The following is a 25,775-nucleotide window of genomic DNA, read 5'->3' as shown; positions in this document are numbered from 1 at the left end:
ACTCTTCATCATCATGCTACATCGAACACAGTAGCACCACAACATCAACACACAGCTACAGCAGCAACAACAACAGTTGCTACCACAATGCCGCCACATGCTCAAACACAACACCATCATCATGCGCATACGCATTCGCATTCGCATCCGCATTCGCATCCGCATCCGCATTCACATTCGCATCATCCGACACATCCTGCGCATTCACATCCGCACTTACACCATCACCATCATCATCATCCTCCACATCCGCACGACGAGGTATGGAGTCCTGCGACACAGTATTCCTATTCGCAGTATTTTACTTATCACCATCACCATCATCACGCTTCAACTACTTCTTCTACTTCTTCACTACCGCACGCTAGTAGCACTCAGTGAGTGTCGCAACGACTTGCAATGCAAAACAGTTAAATATCGAAGCTTAAGAAGAGTGGCTCACGTAGCCAGTTCTCACATCCTCACGTACTCACGCCCTCACATCCTCATGTGAGGTTCTCACAATCACACAAATCTGCCTGTAGATTGTAGATTGATTTGTTGCTTTTTAATTGTGCACCTTTTATTTTGCTCAGGAAAATCAGAAAAGGTATATAGTATAATGTAAAACAACAGCTAAGTTATCGGGATCAATCAATATTATCTATATCTATAACAATATTGGGTTTACCAAATGAGGCAGCAAAATGCATATTATGCAGTATCATTATTTTCATCACACGAGTATAAATTGCCTGTGAAATCAAACCAGTGGTACAATAAGGAAATTCCATGATACCCAACTTCTAAGCTTATTCCAAATTAATATCGGAATTAGGAAGCTTAAGTAATAAGGTCTTTAAATCTCTTAATCTTTAACTTAGGAACTAGAAAATAGGTATCTGCTTTTAAACTCAGTTCGTAAATTCAGTTCATAGTTCCTTCAATATGTAGAACGAAAATATATATATTTGTTTTCTGTAATGAACTGTTTAGTGGGATGATCTCCAAGTTCACAGTTAACATTACTGAAGGTATATATATAATGAAAACTGATTCCAAAATTTTAGATATCATCAAAATTTCCATACGGTAACGTCTATTTTTCAGATACACTAAAGATTTAGTAGTTGTGCAAAAACCGTAGATATATAATAGTCTTTGTATAATAAATTAAAGTCGGAAATACACATATTTGGTAAAATTAATTAAAATGTTTATTCATCTCCTCTCTCTTTTTATATCTGATTCTATCTTATTTAGATTTGATTTGCGATCTCAGAAATTTGAAGTATTTTTATGTGATCTATTATTTTAATCGAACTTGCCTAGTACCTATAAATCCTAAAATTTAAAGGTGCTCTATAAATTTAGCTGCTTTAACTGTGTTCTCTTAAGCTCGATAAAACTGCAAGAAAATTTAGTATGCACTTTACACTTAAATAGTTATAAAAACAGTTAATCTTAATATTGTTGTTGTTGTAATCTAGCTTTAAATGTAAACCAAACTAAACTAAATCTAACTTGTAGTTGCTAAAATCTTTAAACTAACAATAAATTTCTTTTACTCCTTTCCAAAAAAAAAAAAATATCAAAAAATGTTTAGATATTACTCAGCCAACAACAGCAACATCAGCAACAACAACAACAATTACATCTTAGCTACAACAATCAATTGCAACCCTTAACAGGCTGTACCTCGACAACTTCATCCAGTTCATCCCCATCATGTACCTCACCTACCGCCAGTCAGTTGCCAACAACAATCATAGGAAATATGCTTAATGGCACTAATAGCAATGACATCAACAGCAGTATAACTCCATATCAACATCAATTAGCGATTATAGCATCACCAATTGTCATTGCATCGGCTGATGGACAAACCACCATTCCACTCACCACCACTCTGCAGCCGATTAATGCCAACATCGACCGCACCAATCGCAACAACAGCCATCGAAGCAGTCACGTTCTGCACGCCAATAACGCGCACAATCATCATTTGCTGCACACAGCGGCTGTATATGCGCTCGGTAGTGAGCAGCAGGCCGATGGAAGTCCTTTGTTATCCTTCTCTGAGGTCACAAATACATTGCTGAATCAATAAACAAATCATTGCATGCATTCATAAAGTCATAAAGTCATGAAGTCATGGAGTCATTTAAGCTTTTTGCAAACCATATTCTCGGCAATCATAGACGATGAAAAGTATGGAAATCATCCTATATTCTTTTAGACAATGTAAACTAATTCTGTTAGATCTGCATGTATGTTTTAAGTTGAAAAGTATTTTAAACCTAGAAGATAATGTCCTTATTTATTGACCATTAATTGCAAATTCGTGAAACTTCGCTTGAAATGCTGAAAACCTATAGAGCTGGTGTTATTCTCATGAAAATATTTAAAAAATCTCTTCAGCGTTTATGAGGTCCTTTTGAGACAGAATATTAAATTTGATTTCAATGTCACTTATGACGACAGTGACTATTTTACTTAATAGAAAGTGTTGTGTTTAACAGTGAGGTTTCGACCAGTAGTGAATTGCAACAACAAAATTTTTATTTATTTTTAATCAATTGAATTTTTGACTGACTATACAGCTGTTTCGAAAATTGCCTTGTTAGGCAAGGCATCAGTAATTTTCTAGTAATTACTAGTTGAGGTTACACCAAGTAATATAATATAATAATATATGTGGTAAAATCCACGGTTCGACCTTCGAAAACTATTATGTTAGAGGGATATGGGCACGGTGGAGAAGTCTTATCTAGTGATATAAATGAGTGAATGATTGTACAGGTATTGTAGAAAAGTAGAAATTCGGAAACTATCAATGTTTGCATCCATACAACTTACATGTGTATATAACAGTTTCTATCTTATATAAAGTAAAAATCACACTTGTAGTATTTGATTATTTAAAATTTTTTCTATAAAATTTGAGCCACTTCCGAGAGCGACAAAAGTTTAATATTTTGTATATATTTGAAGAGTAAACAATTTCGATAAGGACTCGGAACTAAGAGACTCGGAGCTTAGAAACGAATCAGGGACTACATTTGAAGATAGTGACCAATGAAGTCTGACTGAATATCTATTTTATTCAATAGGTCAGGTTATTAGGTTTCAAGTACTAAAACATTTAAACATTATCACTTTAAATACAATACGTATCTTGACTCCTAAATTATTTTTATTTTCGGGTAACATTTTACCCTAAGTAAATACAAATATTGCTTTGCAATTACTTGAATGCTCCACACATGATTACCAAGGACTATTATTTTTAAATTAATTAGTTTCGCAATTGCTTGCTATATGTTCGTTTGTATAAAAAATATACTAAGGTCACAATTATTTCTCTGTATTGTATCATCAGTTAAATAAATCTCCTCTTTCATTATTAATACGTCTAAACGTATTAAAAGAGCAAAATTATTGAAAAATACTACATCATCATTTGTAATGCATAATCCCGGTCACGTTTGCTTACCCTTCGAAAACTTAATTATATTAACAAAAAGCGTAGTGGAAAAAGTTACTTACATTAGTTGTCTTTACCAAATGGGTGTGCCCAAGAAATTGAAATCATGCCACATAATTTATAACTTAAAGACCTTTTCAACTTTATACCCAATCAACGAGGATAGATGACCTTCAGTATGCATGGAAAATATATGTATCGATCATCTATGTATTTCATCTCAGAAAATAATAAACTTAGAATACTAAAACATTTGTAGATTTAGAACTCTAAAATAATGATTAATTAAATATTTTTTTTTTTGTTTTTGGTTCATTTTCTTGTTGTTGTTGTAATTAGCTTTGGGGTCCTATAAATCATTAAACTAACTAATTTTGCGAAAACATCAAAAATGGGTATAAGATGAGATGATTAAAATAATTGATAGGAAAATGTATGAAATATTGATTAGCAAAATAAATCCTACAGAATCACACTAGAGTCGTAATAGGTGTTTACAGTTAAGAAGTTCTCGGAGCAAACGAAAATTGTTTTTTTTTTCAGAAACAAACTTGGTGTTTTTTCTTTTTTCATCACATAAGTTTCGAAAACAATAATGTTGTTCTCTTAAATTAGATCTGTTTATGGCACTATTTTATGTCTCCTCTCCTTGTTTTCGTTTTTGTTTTTGAGAGAACCTAAATAAAATAGATTATCTTGATCTTAAATATCTTATACCTTAAATACTTAACCAAGTGACCCTAGAACCCATATAATTAATTTGCACGAGGGAGACATTGTCTTCATTTCTAAAGTTAAACTGTTAAATTTAAATATGTATTTATATTTGGTTACTCGGAAACAAAACTCTGCTTTAAATAATATGAGATTTTATAATTATTTATTGTTTAATTGCAATAATAATTAAAACTGAAAATATTTTATATATATATATTATATATTATATATATATATATATATATATATATATAATAATATAGAAATGATCTCTACTATTCAAAAATTTGGCTGCAGACTAAAAGTATTACAAACCATAATCGCATTAAATAAATTTAACTCTATGCATTATATATATATATATATACTTATATATATATACGAGTATATATAGCACATGACAAATGAAAAATATTTTGCCAAAATACGGACTATCGAATCTTCCATTACTTCATTGCACATACATTGTATATACATACATGTATATACACACATATACATACATACATACATACATACATACATACATACATACATACATACATACATACATACATACACACATACCACATAAACGCATACACATAAATAGCCAAAATAGGCAATTAATCTATAAAAAAATATGATGAAAATGTGAGAAAGAAAATAGACTTTTCAAAAAACAAAAAAAAAATCCAATTAATATATTTTAAAAAATATATTAAATATGACCTCATAGAAAAAATTATTTGAAGTGTTTCAAAACTAAACTATCAATATCTACTACAAGTATTAGATAAACATTGTATATAATATGGTATAACTAGAATCACTTTATGATTTAAGTTTAATTAGTGTAAACAACAAATTTTCCTATGTATTAACTATATATACATTATTCTATATACATATACAATATATACCCGTATCTTATTCATGTTATACGTATATTATTTATTTATTATTTTTCTGTGATAAAATTAAGAACTTATTTATAAAACTAACCCATAAACACACAAAAGCAATATAACATATATTTGTATATATGTTTATATATATATAAATATGTATATACATTATATAGTATAATTTATTAAGCAATTTAAACTTTAGTCCAAAATAATTTTATGCCGACAATGCGCCTAAACATTAACTTCCAAAATAGTTGAAATGTTTGCAAAATTAATAAATGCAAGATTTTTTCCAAGATTTTTATTAATAAAATAATGAAATTAATTAATTAAAATTAATTAAAGAAAAGACGTGACGAAGCACAAATTATATATTAATTATAATGAATTCCTAAATATAACAAGAAGTTGTAGTTTCAACCAAAGAAATTTTATTATATGATTTTACATGTGTATCATATATCATATATATATTAAATTAAATTAAATTAAATTAACTTAAATTAACTTAAGGCAGAAAGAATCCAGTTGCAATTGTTAAAGGTTGTTATATATTAACAAAGCAATTAACCTTAAAATATTACAATAATTATAAAAACTAATTACACAATACACAAACTTAAAATGAAAATCAATTTAATTAACAATTATAATATAAAATATGTCAAAAAAATATATTTTTTAATTAAGAACTTTTGCTTATTTAAATTTTCATGTTTCCTACTTAAATAATTTTAATCAACTTTTATATATATATTTATAAAACAAATATATATATATAAGAAACACAAATTATTTAAGCTAAATTGTATTTTAAATTTTTAATTTTCTAGTCGAACATAATAAAATAGAAATACCATAAATAAAATAAATTTTAGAATAAATTTTATGTAAAATTAAACAAGGCTAAAAATGATATATAAAAGTATATATAAAAAATAATTTAAATCATGTAAATATATTTAAAATTATTATGAAAAATGCCGTGAATAAACGCAATAATTAAATTTTTGAACTCTTCGCAAAAAACTTTCAAACTTAACTATAAAAATATGGTACTTTAAAATATATAAATATATTTATATATATACTAAATTGCGTTTATAATATATCCAACATCGAATTGTAAAACAATAAAAATTTGAATACATCTCTTGTACATCTAATATACAATTAATAATAAAATATTCAAAATCCAACAAAATTGTGTAAGTCTATAATTATATTTCTTTGACTAATAATTTATAACAATATATTAAATAAAAAAATTTAGCATATACTGTAAATTTCTTTAAAAACAAATTCATCATTCAAAAATAAATAAAATAATTTTGAAAATATTACTTTTATCGTCTATTTTACCATATTACTTTCATTGTATATATAGGAGTACGAAACTCGATCTCTGCTATACAATATTGGAACTCAGTACTTTCGATTAGCAGACCGATTAGCAGCGATCGGTCTATATGTGGGAATAGTTCGTTTGGGGTGCGTTTTGACACACTATTAATTGTTTAATTAGCAGAAGATTACCAGAATATTATAGTATTTTCTAAGCTTAAGTAGAGCCACTCATAAACCAGCTAATAATACATTATAATACGACATTGTCTATATAATCACAGAATATTTAATATTATTTAATTCAAATTGAACAGCCTTGTTCAGCCTTGTCCTATACTAATTCACAATATCCAGAAATATACGGATGTCATCTTTAATTTGAGGTTTTTTGTATTCTCTATGGCATCGAATTTGAACTTCAACTTGGAAATACCGTTTTCATTTATAATATATCCATGGCACTCAATACAATCTTATCTAAAGTCCGAAGACCGATTTCTCTAAGTTGATCCGAACATTAATTTTTTTCATCTGCGGACGAGAACTTTATCTCATCTAAAACCCTTTTTACAATTTATCAACAAGCGAAAAAACAAAAAGTTTGTTTATTTTTTTTTGCGGCAAGGAGGAGTGGAATGCTCCACACACTGACCACAATCCGGCGCCACGTAAAGTAGGTGCCCGACTTGCACGGATGAAACCACTCTCCTTCATTCCAATAGACCTTGTCCTACCCCAGGACTACGTTCATATAACTTCGAGGTAGGGTCTCTATTAGACATTTAAGACTTTCATTGGTGTGACCTGCGTCCAGCTGCCGTTACTGCTACAGGTAATTAACATTGCCCTTCATCTTAGTGTGATACATTTGCTTACTACAGGCTCTACAAGTTCTAGAAGTCATAAATTAGTAGTGGATGTTTTTTGTTAGATACCTAAATATGTAAACCCATCATAAGAATGGGTCTTTTTCCCTTAAAATAAGATTTGCTGAAGTATATAGTTATATACCATAGTGATTCAACTTTAGAAAAATTATTAATTATTAATTTTATTTAAGAAATAATAAATTAAAACTTTATCTTATTTAGCTTATCTTGTGGATATTTTTATGTTTCAATGAAATACAAAATTAATTCGAATTTTTAATTATGATTTTATTAATTATGACTTTCTACGGGCGAAATAAACAACAGACTAAATGCGTTTCTTGGGAAGTAAAAGCAAGAAACGTATATAAAACGAAGAAGTAAAGAGGATTTTCCAATATCAGAGGGAGGGAAGAGAAGGGTCACACTTCTTATTCAGGTCATAATCATATAGTTAGAAAGAATGGGTGTAAAAGTTCTATTCCATTTCTGTCAGAGACGACTTACTGTCACCCAAGAGACAATCAATCATCTTGATAAATCATCAATATGATCCATAGGGTCATATCCATAGGGTCATACCTACTTCACTTCACAGCTAACCAAATTATCATTATTGCAATAGTTTTAATATCGATAGTTTTTCCGAAAACTATCGAAATCTTGAGAACTAGTACGAAAAAGTGATCAGATTTGAATAATACTAAAATGCGATTGATTTTCTCATGAAAATTTGTCGTAAATACGTTAATTACACTAAAATGTTCGAGTAGCATCGTTGTAAATAGGATAGGTAGCGTTTTCCTGTAATTTTGTGATGGTTTTTTTCACAAAATTATGATGATCTTTGTTTAAAAAAAAACCGATCTTTGGAACGTGAAAACGATCCATTGCGCCTGTCTTAATTTGGTTTTCTTTGTCAAAAATTGAAAATACCCTAGGAACAATAAAGTTCCACTGTATAGGAATGTAAAATGCCTTTTTGCAAGTGCAGTAGGGCATTATAGTCGTCAATAACTTCAAAAATTTCTCAAAATAAATATCTGAAATATTTACTGATACTGTTATTGGCAGCCAGTCGAACGTCATAGTTTAGTCGTGAGTTTTCGTTTAAATAATTTATTAAACCATCCTCTAGCACATTTACATTTGAAACAAATCAAAATTAGCAACTCTTAACCTGGACTTCAACTAAATTCACTCATTAAAATAAATTTCGTTTAGCGAAATTTAGTTTAGTTTAGCGAATTAATTGGAAGTTCAAATAATTCATTATTCATACCAATGAATATATTACACTGAAAAAAATGTCAACAATTTGTCAATTTACATCAATTTGGATCTAATTGAAAGGACAAACAAGAAAGTTAGATGGGTTCTGCGACCAGCTCTCGATCTCGCAACTTGGACAAAAGCAGTTGCGAATCACACCTCATTTCTGCAATATCGGATGGTTGCTTGTGTAAATTCCGCTAAAAAGTTAAATATAAATAAATTAACAAATACCATAAAAATAATATAAAACTGTGAAAATGCCCTCCAATAGCATAAACAATGGTAGTAAGAAGTTAACATCGCCAGCAGAGGCGGACGATATTGTTAGTCGAATCAATGGAAATTTTGGACGCTGGCAGTTGCGTACCACTTTATTAATATTTCTGTGCAAAATACCCTCGGCTTGGTTTATGGCTTGCCTTATATACACTGCACCGACTCCACAAAAAGGACAATACTACTGTAAGACTTCGGAGCAACTACAGAACAGCAACGGTCTACAATTGGATCACCAACAAAATGTGACAAGCGATCGATGGTTGGCGATGACAGTTCCAACAGTAACGGAGGAACAACGTACGGATCGTGTTTTTCGTGTGGATGCGTGTAATATTTATGAAGAGCAATTAGTGCAAAACTTTGCGGCGCGTTATGCCAACTACACAAATCCGTTTACGCGACCGATAGAATTTACTGATAAGCGTAGTAACGCAGCTGAAGTGGGCACTTTCGATAATAGCAGCGTCGAGACTCGCAAGGTCAATGTAATTCCCTGCGAGCACTTTCAGCACAATTCCGACTACATTTCGCTGGTAACACAATTCGATTTAGTTTGCTCCCGACAGGTGCTGGTATCTCTAACGCAGTCGTTTCATTCGTTCGGCGCGCTCATCGGTGGCTTAATAGCGTTTAACGTTCTAAAGCAGTTAAGTAGTGTTTACGTTCACTTCACGAATATTCGAATAAAAATTTCCATGACAAAAACACAATTCAATCAATCAAAAATCATTTTCTCAATAATTGAGATCATAATTTTTTCCCATAGCATCAGTCCACGGCGTTTGATGTTGATCGGTATGGTCTTTCAGATTGTGTGCGGCAATTTAACTGGACTGGTGACAACTTTCCCGCTCCACATCTACTTTCGTTGTATAACTTCACTCTTCTGCGCTCTCATGTACACTTCCGGACAGATTATTCGTAAGTATGTTCGATTATTTGTCTATTCGTCTCTAAATTTGTTTAGAGAACAGGTGTTAACTGCTCTAATTATCGTGATATTTTTAACACATAATAATTTTAGTTTATTGCTATTTATAAAAAAGTATCTCGCACATTGCGTTGCGAGTTGCGTTGTAACGTCAAGTGACGTTACTACACAGAAACTAAATATTGAAAAAATTTAAAATCTTTATTTTTGTGACACAACGTTTTTCTTGAAAGACTCAAGTTATTTCATTTCTAACATTAATGTGAACTGATTCACTCCTAGTAAATAATTCCGTCTAGAAACTGTAAACTGTGATTTATATTATGCAAGTTTGATGAAGTTTGATGCAAGTTTTAATTATGTTGTTTGTTTTGGTTTAAATCAATTGACTTGAATTTAAGATTCCGATTGGGGATCAAGGTCAGGACGAGGATGAGGACATTCAAACAAGATGTTAAGTGGAATAGAGGTGTCGAGTGGTAGTTTTTGTGCTTCGTCATGATGATATTCTTACTGCTATTGAGATTGGAGAAAGTTCTGCCAATCTACAAAGACTAATCAAGCAGTGTCTTGATTGGCTAAGGGTCTTCCAATGTAGAGGTCCTTTGGATTATTGAACTTCTAGCCACAGAAATTTGTGAGAATATGTATGCTTTAGTTGATAACAGAGTTAACTTGGAATTGGAATATATAAGTTTCATATTATTTTGATTAAACGTCAAATCAAGTTCATCAAAATATTTGTAATGCCTTGAATGTTACTTATAAAATAATACAAAAAATATATATCACACCAAATTTTCTGTTTCTGGGGTTTCTCTGGGTTTCAATAAATTAGTATTTTGATAGAATGAAACTTTGATAGAATGAAACAAATTTTTGTGGACTCAAAAGATCAAGTTGGTACAGATACGATCATTTTGACTTCTAATACGTCTATGGCATTTCCAATACCATTTAAAGAACTAGCAATTTTAAACTCATACATTATTTTAAAGAAATTTAATAAGTATTTGATTTGCCACAAATTTATCTTTGTGAATGACGTGGAAATTTTAGCAAATCTAAGTCTGTAATACTTACGGAGTTAGATTATTTAAATGTTGGCGTTTGTGTGTGTGATCAGTGATTAGATCCCATACAATTTATTTCTATTGTTTTTAATATCAATGAAAAAAGTTTTTATTTATTTATTTAATAAAGCTGTTTTTTCAAACAGTAGTGAAGAAACAACAGTAGTGTTGTAGAAAATTCATTTTATATTATTTTTTATTTATTTATTTAATAAATTTATTACTTGTTTAGTTGCAGATATCTCGGGTGGTAGATCCAAAATAATTGTAACAACGCTTTTTGAACTATTTTGGTCGATTGGCCTCATACTGTTGCCGGGTATATCAATCTTTTTTGATAGTTGGAGTCAATTGTATGTAGCGATATCATCTTCTCTAATTGTCCTAGTTTTTCTACACAAGTAAGTACACTACCCATAAAACTAAGCTATCTAAAGACATCAGTTGTCATCACAAGGTGGATTGTGGACTCACCACGTTGGTTAATAAGACATAACAAAATAGATGAAGCGCTGCAAATACTCCTCGAATCAGCAACATTCAACAATCGGGAAATACCACTAAATTTGGAATCGCAATTACTTTCTTACGCAAAAAAGCTTCAAAGCACCCCACAATCTACTGGTTACTGGTCAATTTGGGATGGTAAGACTAAGAAAAAGTTCTTATTTGCTATACACTGGACCTGGGTGGGAACTGGTATACTAGTAAATGTAATGCTGATTTTAATAAGATCCCTAGGTGTGGAGCATATACATGCTAACACAGTTAGTTTAGGTAAGCAGTTCCTTGGAATTCAGCGAAAAGTTTTATTAATGAAAAATTGTAAAAGCGCAGGTTTTGCTGAAATGGTGGGAGTATTTTTAGGTTTATTTTTTATACTTTTTACGAGACGTCATTGGTTGTGGACTGGCTATGTCATGTTGGCAGCAGGACTAAGTACTTATTTGGTTTGGCTAGTACCAGGAACAAGTAAGCGGCTTATTCCGCATTCTCATTGAAAATTTAGTGTTTTAAGTTTATTTTTTCAGTTAAAGAAAGTCGACGTATCGGTTTGGAATTGATTTTCTGGATTGTACTTAAGTTGGCCAATGCGACAGCTCAATCTGTGCTTATCACCTGCACTGGTGAATTGGTGGCACCTGAAAAGCGACCAATGCTAAGTCTGTCCGTAGTTACGTTCAGTCGTTGTTGTGTGACTATAGCACCGTTCATATCTACACTTACTGTCTTCCATCAGCTTATACCGATTACGGTTTTTGCTACATTGGGTGTCATTAATGGCGTCCTCATGTTTATGGTAAACAGCTCGTTTTGGAGTGTGGAACAACCACGTATTGAGAAGGTACCTACACCAAATACGTATCGACGAAACTCTGCAATTGTTATGCGTAGAGTATCCACTTGCTCATCGGAACTGAGTTCCAGCAGCTCCGTATATGCTAATATATATAGCCCACAATATAAACAAACGATCAGCATATCAGATCTTTGGCGATTAGATATACGGTGCCAACCAACTGACGAGTGTGATAGTTTGAATCAATTAGAGCTGGCAAACTTACGATCAAGTAGTTAACACTTAAAATGAGAAGACACGAGTAACCTAAGTGTTTTTTTTATTATTAATTAAAATATTTTTACCTTAATCTTAAAAACATTTTTGTTTGTATTTTTAAGTTTGTAGTAAATAGATTATAAGTCCTATTTTCCGGTCATATTGGACAGGAAATAAACGCATTTCCTAAGTCTGAATGAGTGAAACGGAGAAACTAATAGAAAATTTTATAAATGCATTGATGTGAACAGGTTTTTGCTTTCAGTTAGTTTATATTGTGTATATTTTTGAAAACAAGGGTCTGAAATATTCTTGACTATATAAATTTTGAAAAAATTATTTACGTCAATTAGAGAAGAAGCAACTCACATAGTTCACCACTGTGCTTAGATAATAAGACTATGTATTGACTCGCCTGGTCGGAACCAGTAAAGCCCAAAGTAAACTGCACTTCACTTGAATAACATACTCCACATATTTAATTTCTTTATTTTATATCTTAAAAAAAAAAACAAAAAAGAACTATTGGTTTTTAGTTTATATTTATAGTGGGATTAATGTTCTTTATTACAAAAATAAAAAAACCTTAAAATTTTTCAGCAATTATTAAAATAGGACCTGAAAAACTAAAAAAGAATAAAAATGACATATAAATTTTGTTTCATTTGAAAATACCATTTTTTTTTAAATTAATTTAACAACTTTGTACTCAAAGAAAAGTTAATTCATATAGTAACATATAAAGGATTCATTTGTCATAAATTCATAAATTATTTTAATAATGCGTTGAGCCTCCTTTGTTCAATATGACTCCGAAGATTCTGTTAGGATCTCGTTGAATAACTTTAATTAGTTCAGTTTTTGTTGAAAATTTTTATTCAGATTTGTCAACTTTTCTGGCCAGCCATCCCTAAACATTTTCTATTATATTGAGATCCGATGAGTATAGTAGCCAGTTGAGAATGACAACATTTCTAGACTCAATGTAGGATTTTACAACACGGGCAGTGTTTATTGGGACGTTGTCGTGTGGAAAAGTCCAAGGCAAATGATTAAACAAATTTTCCAATGGAGTAAAGGTCTTTTCTAAAACTTCTTAGTATGATTTTGCGTGCATATTTGCGTTTAAGAATTGGAGATCGCAAGTACCATAGTAAGATATGACTCCCCAAACCATAACTCCGTCCACTCGACTGTGCAAATGATCCAACTGCTTAGTCTCTGTCCTCAAATCATGAAAATAATAATTTTGACTATCTGGTCCTTCTAAATTAAACTTTTCCTCATCTGAGAAAACAACGTGATACCACTTCTTGACCAATGACATTTTGGCGCGAGCTTCTTCACGTATAGGGTTAAGAGGTTGTGTTTTTTTTTTTAATTTCAATCGTTTAATATGTTCATATGTAATATGACTTGCCACAAAATCGCCCACTTATCTGTATCGCTAAGAATGCTACACACGCGACCTTTCATATTTTTCCATAACTTAGATCGTTTTGAATAAAATTGTATATAAATTTTCTGCTTTTACCGATATTTTTTTGATATTTCGGCCCTATAAAGGTCACAATCAATATAGCTTATTATTTGGACCTATGCTTTATTGCTAAATGCTGTTCCACGACCTATTATCACATTAAATGGTTAAACTATATTAAAAATTCACGAATTAATTGCAAAAATAATTATGGTAATGATCTTGGCCGCTCAAATAAAACAAGATTTATGTGACATTTTTATACTTTTTTAGTTTTTCAGCTTCTAATTTAATCATTGTTGAACAAATTCAAGTTGTTTTATTTTTATAATACAGAATATCAATCCAAGAATAAATATCAACTAAAAAACAATAATTTTTTTATTTCAGTGTATCTAATAAAAATGTCTTAACTAAGAACTATTCATTTATCATAATAAATTAAAAATTAATAAATGAAAAATCCATTAAGAACGTAGAATCATAAATAAGTAGCCGAAATCAACATATCACTTTTCCGAGATATCAACCCACTTATCACGCATCTAAAATACCGTAAAAATATTTGAACGTCTATAATGTCCCAAAAATGCTCTTGATGTAAAAACAAAATTTGGTTCCATGGTTGTGATACTTGCTAAAACTCTACTTTACGATATAAAATAGTTTGTAAAATAGAACGTATACAAATACGGTAAAAATACATAGATATATACTTTTAGTTTATTTACTTCATAGTGTGATGGCGCTACAACTCACAAAATATAAATAATTTGTTTGCTTTAAGGAAAAAATGTATTATCATCTTTCGAAAGATTATAATCTTATTAAGAAATTTAGAAATAAGTTAAAAATTGGAGACACGTGAGTCCAGAGCAAAGCAAAATGTGGAATGTGGAACCTTGATTATGTTAGATGCAACATTTTAGAAATTAATAATAGGCCTGTTCCACGAGCTACTTGTAGTAACTTCGAGTAACTCTGTATATACACAGAGTGGTGGTATGCTCCACCATTCTTACCACTCTTGCCATACTTTGGCTTCTGTTTCTGCTTTTTATAGTTTAGTTAGATAGAAAAACTTTAACTAAAACCTTTCAATACTCAAGCCAGGAGAATCACACGAAGAGTCGACTATAGATATAAGTATGCTATTGGCATTATATTCGTACAATAAGACCCTGGTTAACGCGTAGGATACGTTCCATCAAAATAGAGCGTAATGCGAAACAGCGCTAAACGAAGCTGTCTTAACATATATATAATGGGGTTAGGGGAAGATTAAAAGAAAATTGCTTATTCATTAAATCTAATAATTATGTTTTTTTTTTTTAATAATAATAAAACCAAATATTTATTTCTTAGAAAAACAAGAACAATGTAAACGAATAGTACATAAAAATAAATAGAATTCTAAGTCAGTCAGATCATTCAGTCTATTCTGTATTTCCAATTTTCTGCCTTTTTGTCAAGAAGGCATCTAATGTAGTTTGCGTTTTCTTTTGCGTTCTGTAAGAAGTTGTTGATAAGTGTATAAAGCATCTATAACACCTCCTGTCAAAATTTTGAATCATTTTGAACAAATTGGTTCATAATTTCAGTTGTAGTGGCCAAACTCCTTTTTACAAGTGCCTTTTTGTTTGCTCTTCTTCGAAATCACTACTATCAATATTTTCCACATTACCCTTATTTAAACCGGTTTGTTTCGCTAATTTTACTATTTCTTCCACTATTTCATCCATATCAACAGAGCTTCTAATGTCTTCTCTTCGCTCTAACTTTAATCTGGCCAAATGTTCTTCCATACTCCTTTAAAAGATCTTTCTATTATCTCATTCATTCCATTCCAGCATTCATGATATTGTAGTTTTTCTCTTATTGATTGCTTTTCTTCTCTATCTGTTTTTTAAATATCTGCTTAAATTTTCGGGTTGAAATAAAAGAGCGCTGAACCGAAACAGCGTTAAACGAAACAGCGTTAAGCGGGGTCTTACTGTAGTTGCATATCCAATAATGTATGCAGTCAATGCTCAATTAGTTACAAATAGAGTCTGAAAAAACTGAAAGTTATATAAAACAAAGTCGATCTACGCATAATTAATTAGTTAAAAATAGATTTTTTGTTTATATTCTTTCAAACGATGTTGATGCAATAAGGATATAAATTCCTTCTGTTAAGATAACTGGGAAATATTATGCAAGTTGCAACTTACAAGTCTATTAAGCCTAAATTCCGACGTAAGAAAGAACATATGATTGTTATCATATGATGACATTTTACTTGAATGTCATCACAACATGGAATCTGCAAGATATGGTACTTGATGCCTAACTAAAATATAAATAGTTTGGAAAGAATAAGGATAAATAATGAAAGTTATAACACATTTAACTAGTTCAGCTATTAATCTTAATAGCTCGGAATGAATTCAAATACGAAAATATTTAAAATTCACTATAGAAAATACATTATATAATATATTATATTAATATTAATATATTTATATGAAATCTAAGCATGAAATTTGATAGGGTACAAGTGCAACATTTGGTACTTGCAGTTATAAAAATTATTAACAAATAATTAACTATAAGAAAGATTTCCAAGAAAACAATTAATTAATAATAAGAGTTTCGTTACTGTAATTCTCTACTCTTCAAATAACCTCTCTATTATATTATACTGCTTCTCCTGCAATCAGTTTTTGATTCCATTATTTTTATTTCTCTTAATCATCCATTTAAATGTGCTGCCATCTAACTTTCGAAAAACGTAACCAAACCATTTGAATCGCTGAGATCTGATAAAACGGATCTTTTATCGGGTACACTAACAATGTAAGTGGTCCATACATTTTCCAAATATTGTTAGCTTAAAAATTTCAAGTTCCTTGCAGTCACAACCCAGAGTTTCTAATAAACTAGTGCATAATACAGTATATGTTATTTTGAGTATGGTCTCTTTTGTTTGGAGATTTTGCTTAAATTGCTTAAAATATGTACCTATAGTATTTAATTATTGTAAGCCATAAATCATCTGTAGTGGAAAATATCACGCCGAGATGTTTGAATCTTGAATTTGTTTCGTAAGCGTTCTCGTAAATACAAAACATTGTATATCTATGCGATCTATAAGAAAAAGTAATCTATGAATAGATTATCAGTCATTCGTTACAGCTAATAGATTTCTAAAATATTCATTACGCCCGTGATATATTGCTATACCAATTAATTTGTTCGACTTTATATAAAAATTTAAAATTAATATTTAATTTTAAAAATAATAAAGTTATAAATATTGTTACATAATTGCCTGTATGCGTGTATATTCGAATCACAAGATTTTGTAAAAATGAAACAAACTTCTTAATTAGCGAAACTATACTTTATTATAGTATTGTATTGTAGTATTGTAGTATTACAAAGAACTCGTAATTACTAGAAGCAAATTTAGGAAAACACAGCTTCACTTCAAAACAAATTCCAACTCACTTCTTGATTCTTCTTGAATCAATGATTAAATAATATTAAAAACATTTCATTGTTAACCTGATCAAATTCGTAACAATATTATACAAAGTATTATATACAAAATATTATACAAAGTTTATTCCTGGGAACTTACCATAAAAGTAATTCTTTTGTGCATGAAAAAAATTAAAATGTGAACTTTAATGCGATATATTTCCTCTTTGTAAACAATAAAAATATTGAGATAATAAAAAAAATTAAAATAATACATTAATAAAATAATAATTAAAAAATACAAATAAAATTAATTATTTACAACTTATTTTCATAATTAAATACACATTGACCTTGTTTTGAACAGTTTTTAAATTGATTCACTATTATAGATTTGTGTGGTCTTTTAATTAATAATAAGTGCACATAATAATTAAACATATTGCATGTTTTAACTAATTCTATAACATAAATAAAATGAAAATAGTCATCGACTTCCCTTAATATGATTTGTTCATGGTTGCCAGTTAACCATAATTCGCAAACAATCCCTCACCTCACAAGAATATAACCCAATTTTTATCTACAAGTATTTCCAGATATCTATTTTCCAGATTGCGGTTCTCTAAAAAAAATTATTATTTTTTTCTCTTGGTTTATGAAAATTGATATCCCTACTTATTTAAATATCTAATGCGTCATTACATCAACTATTTTTTTTTACTATTGCATTCAGGCCCTATGCTCCACGGAGAGAAGAGGACTGCAGTAAGTAGTTTGAAATGCAGTAAGTTTGCATTTCAAACTATAATGTTTTTTCTATGTTATTAACATATATTACAATTATAATTATATATACATGTTATTATACATAATTTCCTTTTAAATGATGTATTACCCATATCATTCCTAAATTCACCGCAGGAGGTATCTTAAAATATGAACTATGAAATGTGCCTAAAAAAAATTTAGCTATCGGATGATTTATATGTCAGGCGTCATGTTAGGAAAGGGCACTTCTCAAACTGGGACCAAAATACTTAACTTTTGTTATCAGATAACATTGTTAAAGCCAGATGATTGTAAACCAATTAGCTATTAGGGGTAACTAGAGGTAAACTGAGCTTGAAAACTAGGGCAAGAACAACAGAAAAATTGTATGAGTATTCAAACATAGTATGAAGGATATATTTCATCTTTAAACACAATGAATAAAACAACTGTTTGAATATAAAAAAAATGTGCTGGTTTATATATGCACAAATTCGATGTTCCCATAAGTACAACCTATTCCACACAATGGTAGAAATAGGTTATTTAGACAAAGAGATTATGTAGAAGTTGCTATCATAGAAAAGAGATAGAATCCATTGATCACTTTCTATGTCTTTACCTAGGGTTAAATTCAAAGCGAACTCAATGTTTCCTCACAAACCGTTTGAAGACGGCTCTCACAGAACCGGCATAGATAACTAAAGGGCACTTGTTGAATCCCATCAGCTTTATCTAGCAAACGAAATGGTTTAACAAGAAAATTACGCGGATATAACAAAGGATAGTGTAACTTTCTTCTCCTAGGTAACTTTGAAAGCATCACAATGAGCAATAGAAGTCTCTAAGTGGAAGTGCTGACAGTTACATCAGCACGAGCTCTATCAACCTAACACAATCTGCTCCACGCAATAAATAAACCATAAAACCCTGAATAAAAACCATTGGATTTAAACTGACTTCTCGAGAAACATATCAATTACATCTCAAATCATGAAAATGTGTGATATCGACAGTCCACATGTTGATAAAAAATCAACCGATATATATTATTAACGTTTTCTTATGTTCAGGTTTTTCCGTATTAGTGCAACTGGACACTTTTACTCTTTCTTACTCTTTCTTAGGTTTTTTACAGAGTCTCTCCCTTCTCTTTGACTAATTTATGTAACATATTTCTCACAAGACATTCTGTATAGTCAATCAAGTTTAGTCAACCGAGGATATCCCTGCACTACATTTTAGTAAGTTCACTTAAAAGTTGTGAGACTGATTTGCATTTAAATAGATGGACAAGCAGATAGATGTGGCAGATTGATCATAAATAAATGCTTCGGATATCTTTTGGAAAAATAATGACTTATTTTATATACATACGTAGTAATATGGGTGTGAAGGGTATACAAAAATTTGTCGATCCTCAACAAACAATGTTTGATAATAAATCGAGTACATTAAACTAATGATAAAGATTATATAAACATTCACAATCTACTTTTGAATAAATGTATAATGTGTTATATATATATACATATATGTATACATATATGTGCACAAAATATATAACTTTTTATAATGATCGTCATTTCGACAAATTCAGGTAAAGTATCTGAATAATATTTAGTATTGCGAAGTAAAACAAATGGAAATTTATTCGCACGTGCATTGCACGGTTGCAGATTAGCTCTAAAGATAAATAAGATGAGTATCCATGCACTAATGTGGGTTAGCTTGTTTTTATTTTATTCGCGCAGTACTTAAGTTTAGAAAATTTCGACTTAGATTTCAATTCTATCTAAATATGCGCCTAACACCTTCAGCAACTAATCAATTGTTTTAAGTTAATTACATTTTCTTATTATTATTTCATTTAATTATGTATATATATATATATATATATATATATGCTAATTATCTAACAACTCTAGCAATTTATAAGTCAATATAGACAATCTTATCATGACTCTGACAAACAAGTTTCTCGACCATTAAAAGTATTTCACATTTTACACTATCTTGGTTAATAAAAATGATTTTGCTAATAACGCTTATAAATTACAAAAACAAATATTTATTAAGTATATTAACGCATTTACTGTTGTAAATATCTCAAATTATTATGGTGTATTCTTAATATTGCCTAACTGGGTCTTACAGATATCAGACAGTGTTAATTGATATAAAAAACTATAACATAATAATTATTTCCTAATGGGAAATAGAAAAGACAAACACAACCTAATGATGGTATACTTCGGATACTTATATCTAAAGAATTTCTTTTATCAACTTCAGTTGAAAATAAAATCATGTATATGATGTGAGACACTAAAACAGATAGCTATAATTACTAAAACACGTCGTTTTGGTCTATTAAAAGCTATTCAAGTAGAAATTATACTCAACACAACAACTAGCCACAGACCTCTGAAGCTAACAAGAAGCTATTGCTGCAATAAACGATCTATTGGCAATAAGAATTCATCTTAATTTATATCTAAAATTGGAATGCTCTAATGTATAGGATTCAGGAGTCCTAACTCGATTTACTACAGTGCCATGGAATCAGTAGTATGGAAGAATAGATTCGGAAAACATCTGTTCTTAAAAATTGTTAAAAGTTCTTAATGATTAAAATCTATCTAATAACCCCCCAAGTATTATTTCGTATGAATAGAGTTCATTCATCACACATCTTTTTAATAAGCGATTTTATTCACTTTGTGATTAACACATTGATTTTTATTATAAAGAAATAACATTTTTTTTATAACAAAAAATCAATATTAATTTTATTTATTAATTATTAACAACTTTTGGTCTATTTTTATTTGTTTTCTGTTGGTTGTTCGCTTGAAAATTGAAAGTCGTGTTTTGTTTATTAAACTGAATGGAAAATTATTGAAAGTTTCGAGTGTGAATTGCTCAAAATCCGCTATCCGAGCCTATCCGCTATCTGCTGTTAAAAAGACAATTTATTTGTTTAATTATTAGAAAAAAGACAAAAAAGACAAACACAATATAAAAACTAAAATTTCTCGTTCATCAATTGATAGACAAAAGCACACGCACACTTCAACGAGAATTCATTAAGTAAATTGCACAGACCAAACATTTGGCACCCTTTTCGATAAAAAGCGAACCTGACCCAGTGGACAAAGACGAATACTCGCCCGACGAGAGCTCTACACTCGTAGATACTTTTTTCATAATCAGTTCAGCCGTGCGCGGTGAACGGTCTTCGGTATTTTCGCATAAACGTAGATGGTTCTGATCGGTTTAGGTTTAGTTTCATGTAAGACGCCTTACCAAACGGACGTGCCGTAAGAAAAAACACCGAACTTCACGATTTGCGAATGAAATCGTCACTTTTAAAAAATAATATAAATAAAATAAATGAATTATTTTTAGTTTAGTTGAAAAAGATATTAAAATATGTTTTTGTGTCTATTGCAAGTGCACTCTTAGTTTGCTTTAAGGTAATTAGAATAATCTATAAATATGAGACTGCAGCAAGTAACCTTCACACTGTGTGCAAGTTCTAGTTCAGTGTTAAATGAAAATAATCTAAATCTTTAGGATTTTAATAATCTATGTGAAAGAATGAAAATATAGAAGAAAAAATTTTATATAAATGTCAGACAAGATGGACGATTCAAGTGATTATGAAAAAATCATTTCCTGATACTCTATAACATATATTTATTTTGAAATATTGTCGTAATTCTAGTTACCAGGACATGTATCAGACGAACATCTTTTAACAAAAATGATTACCTGATATACCTGGAATATAGTTAAGTGATCTATAAATTACTAAATTTAATAATATCTAGTGCAAATCTTATACTAGTTAGTCAACTATAAATTAGTATTAAAGTGATATACACTATTGATATCGATAGTAAGTCTATTTAATAACATTTTAGACTAACTAATAAGAGCCGATAGTTATTACAGCTAGTACCCTCTAAGTTGTGTCATAATTATTATATTATTATTCTTTAAATATACGAAGAAAATAAATACACATAATAAAATAAAAAAACCACTTATAATTTATGGAAACATTTTGGACTTTTTATGTATTTCATTGCTCAAGGATTGTGTTTGTAAAAGGAATTATATAATAAAACCTTCAATCTTCAATGCAACTGAAATTAACATCATCATTTATCAGATACATAGTAGATCTCGGTAAAGTGAACTGTAGTTCAGCCTCCACAATCGAAGAAACGATTGCAACAAACGATCACTTTATTTCCTGATAATGTTCAGCAACGAAATAACGAAATATATGTATTTTCAATAATCTCTAATAAATTGCTAGTGAATTTTTGACTGACCATACAACTGTATCAAGTATTGCCAAATACCCTTCATCAGTGGTCTTGAAATTTATTAAATCTTCTTTTCTTTAGCTTAATAGAAATTGTGTGAATTCTATACAGATACCAGTATTATGTAGCAGAGGACTGTTACTACTAAATATGTGTTTTAGTCACATATCCACGATTCCTTGAACTTTCTATGCTTTAAAAAGTCACTCTCCATATTGTCTTATATTGTTAGCGTCAAGGAAGACAAAAATGTCTTCTGCTTGCAGACATCTACTGATTGTTTATTTGTCGCAAATTAGTTCTTACTCTTATTATTCTATCTTTATAAAATAAACATGACTTTGTAAAAATAATAGTCATTAAGTGCTATAAAATACATTTGGAAAGTTTCCTAATGTCTGTTTTATAAGTGATCGGAACAGATTATAAAGAAAATGATTCAGAAGTATGAAATTTGTATAGAACAGTTGAACTAGTTTAACAGTTGAACTACTTTTCAATTTGTTTTTGATTATCTATTTTGAATTCTTCTCAAATTTAAGTTAGAATCCATAATTTAATATTTTAATAAATTAATAAAATCATTAAGAGTTGCGGACAAATTATAAAGAGAACCTGTGCCAACCCACAGAATATATGCTAGCATCAATTTTTTAAGTAACTCGTTTTTAAACTTGTATACAAGAACATAAATGACTTGAAACAGATATTATCCTACATACAAGTAGTTTTTCTTTTAAATTTTACTATAAAAACTAATCAAATATCCTACTTAAGCTGTGTCTTAAGCTAACCGTCCTTATTCCATTATATAAAATTGCATCAATAACCTATATATATAAATTGGCTGTGATATGACTGAAATTAAGGAGATCCCACACTTGATCATACTACAAATGTAAAATTACTCTACTCTTGTGAGTGTTCAATTGAGTATTGAAAATGTCAAACTGTTTATAAATTGCCTGCAGTAGGTAATTCTTGGTTCAAAGGCTTACGTCAGCAATCATAAAAAGTTCTCAAAAAATTCTCTTTCACTTAATACAATTAATCAATGGTTCATTTAGTTCAAATATATACATTTACTCGTACACAAAAAGAGGAATAAAAATTTCTAATTTCAAACATGAAAAATGTCTGAAGGATAATTAAATCAATAGATGTTTCCAAAAATCACTTACTACGAACATTTGGTGGTAATTGAAGCAACTCTATGGTTGGTCCAAAAAATATTTTAGATTCAAAAACTTACTTACGCAAACCTCCATTTGAAAAAGCCAATTTATGAACCCCGTCAATTCGCTCATACAAGTAGTCAGTGTAAAACGAATTTTAAATATATCTATATATGCATAACTGCTAACGGCACCAAAATGGCTGAATTAAAATTAAAAAAATCCATAACATTATTTGTTAAAATTATTTTTCGCTTCAATTACTTTTCTTAATAACATAACAGAAATTTCCTCAATACAAATTGAAGTTATTTATTTGAAAATATTTTCGTTTCAATAAAACACAACTAAAAAAGTGAAATATGAAATAAACTTCTTCATTTCACTAATGCATGTTGTTAGTGTTCAATTTAGCGTAAATGTACACATTAAAATAGTGCGACAGACTGTTGCTAATACAAAGCGCTAAACAAAATATGAAAACGATTTCGTACGAAATACTAAAAAATAACCCAAAATAAAAAATATATATATATATAAATATATATGATATTAAGATATCATCCCACTTTGAATATAATGATATTGCATATGCAATGCTACTGAAATATATACTTTTATATAAGCCAAAATGGAAGCACAACCTGACAGACCCACAAAAGTGAATAAAAGGAAAAAATACTTTGTAAATAATTTCTGTAAGAAACATCTATAAAAACTTTTTCAATGCTAAAATTATTATTATTATTATTATTATTATTATTATTATTATTATTATTATTATTAGTTAGAAGAACAAAACACCTTTTAATAATTGATTCAGTTTAATATTAACTGCCACCAGCTTTTCAATTATTTCATGAGAATGACAAGATGAGTAATATCTCGATAATGTATATTTTGTTAAAAATTCAATTAAATTAACAATTTTATACTTCAGAGTAAATAAATAACTGAATAGATTACAAGATCTTTGTATCACTTATGATACAAAAGTGTACATAGGTACATATGGTATATGTATGTAATACCTATATATGCGTATATAGTACAACTGAAGTCTAAAGAATGTTTCTTTGTTGTTACTTGAGCAAATTATCTTAACAAAAGTTAATATTGACAAATTAATGTTGGAACATTATTGATTAAATTGTTTAACTAAGAAGAAAATGTAATCTCCCAAGTGAAAACCGTATGTGTGCCAATAAAATTGAATTTAAGTGCCTGACGTACTCATATTACGACCAGAGAAAAATATATATGTATCAATACAAGAAGTGCATTAATGCTTTTCAATTTGGAATGGAATTTAACAGAAAAGACACTCTTCATAATAACAAATAAATACATAAATAATTTATTAGTAATGATAACAACACAAACGATAATTTACTTAACAATTATTATAGAGTTCAAACCCGAAATGATTAAAAAAAAATTTATAATTTACGACAAAATCATTGCTAATTTAATTAGCAAATATGTTTTTGCTCAGGTGTGACATTTTCAGATTAAATGTTTGATTAAAAATTAGCAAACGCAGTGTGTTGTGTTGATACTCAACTTTCTGATGAAAGAAAATATAGTCACACACAATTAATTAAAAAATGTTACGTATACGCAATGGTGGCTGCAAAACTCTAAATTGATTTTGAATATCAACCATTTGTATTTTTTGAAATTAATTTCATATGAACTTACTAATTATTAACTAAGTAAATAATTACATTATCAATATGCTGCCTATCCGGATGTTTTAAAAAATTCGACTATATAGTTTTTTGTTTTTAAAAATATTTTATTTTAAATAAACTTGCATAAAAAAGTATTTCAAATAGTAGTGAGTTACAACAACAAAAATTGTTTTTATATTATTTTAATTAATTGTCGACCATAGACCATCTGGCTGTTTCGAGTATTGCCAAGTACCCATCATCAGTGGTCTTGAAAATAATTCTTATATTTAATTATTCGTAAATAATTTGTTGAGACTTCAAGCAACAGGAATCGAACTCGTACCCATCCCAATTTGAAGCTCAGAGTCAGCGCACATTAACCAACTGACCCAAAGCCGTACCTGACTTTTATGTTCGCACATTTTTCTGGAGTTTTGTTAATTTGCTGTGAAAGTTTTATTAA

General features: G+C 29.5%; 3 protein-coding genes across 4 annotated transcripts in view; all 3 read left to right on the top strand.

The window, feature by feature from the left end:
* LOC119675523 (aryl hydrocarbon receptor-like) overlaps positions 1 to 2,089 on the top strand; it is a 98,445-nt gene extending 96,356 nt beyond the window's left edge. Inside the window, exon 8 of the mRNA XM_038086729.1 lies at positions 1,597 to 2,089. Coding sequence (XP_037942657.1) covers positions 1,597 to 2,089 — 493 coding nt within the window. The remainder of the gene's footprint in view (positions 1 to 1,596) is intronic.
* A 6,732-nt stretch (positions 2,090 to 8,821) lies between these two features.
* LOC119675522 (solute carrier family 22 member 10-like) lies at positions 8,822 to 12,436 on the top strand. The gene is made up of 6 exons (XM_038086728.1): positions 8,822 to 9,489; positions 9,610 to 9,764; positions 11,080 to 11,248; positions 11,305 to 11,624; positions 11,685 to 11,819; positions 11,879 to 12,436. The coding sequence occupies exons 1-6, from the start codon at positions 8,822 to 8,824 to the stop codon at positions 12,424 to 12,426; spliced, it is 1,995 nt and encodes a 664-aa protein (XP_037942656.1). The 3' UTR covers positions 12,427 to 12,436.
* Positions 12,437 to 21,404: 8,968 nt separating this feature from the next.
* Positions 21,405 to 25,775, top strand: part of LOC119677755 (solute carrier family 22 member 3-like) — a 14,183-nt gene continuing 9,812 nt past the window's right edge. The window contains exon 1 of one of the 2 annotated variants that reach the window (XM_038089239.1): positions 21,405 to 21,600. The gene's annotated coding sequence lies outside the window, so the exon portion shown is untranslated. Of the gene's footprint in view, positions 21,601 to 21,871; positions 21,918 to 25,775 lie in introns of those variants that run through there. The other variant, XM_038089240.1, reaches the window with a different exon arrangement.

This window comes from Teleopsis dalmanni, chromosome 2 (genome assembly GCF_002237135.1).
Source record: "Teleopsis dalmanni isolate 2A chromosome 2, ASM223713v2, whole genome shotgun sequence".
In the NCBI taxonomy this organism is placed as follows: Eukaryota; Metazoa; Arthropoda; class Insecta; order Diptera; family Diopsidae; genus Teleopsis; species Teleopsis dalmanni.
This window is presented reverse-complemented; position numbering and strand designations above follow the sequence as displayed.

Coding starts and splice junctions, on each gene's coding strand:
- LOC119675522 (XM_038086728.1), top strand. CDS start 8,822: ATGCCCTCCAATAGCATAAACAATGGTAGTAAGAAGTTAACATCGCCA. Junction 11,625..11,684: donor TGCTAACACAGTTAGTTTAG/GTAAGCAGTTCC, acceptor GTAAAAGCGCAG/GTTTTGCTGAAATGGTGGGA. Junction 11,820..11,878: donor TTGGCTAGTACCAGGAACAA/GTAAGCGGCTTA, acceptor TTATTTTTTCAG/TTAAAGAAAGTCGACGTATC.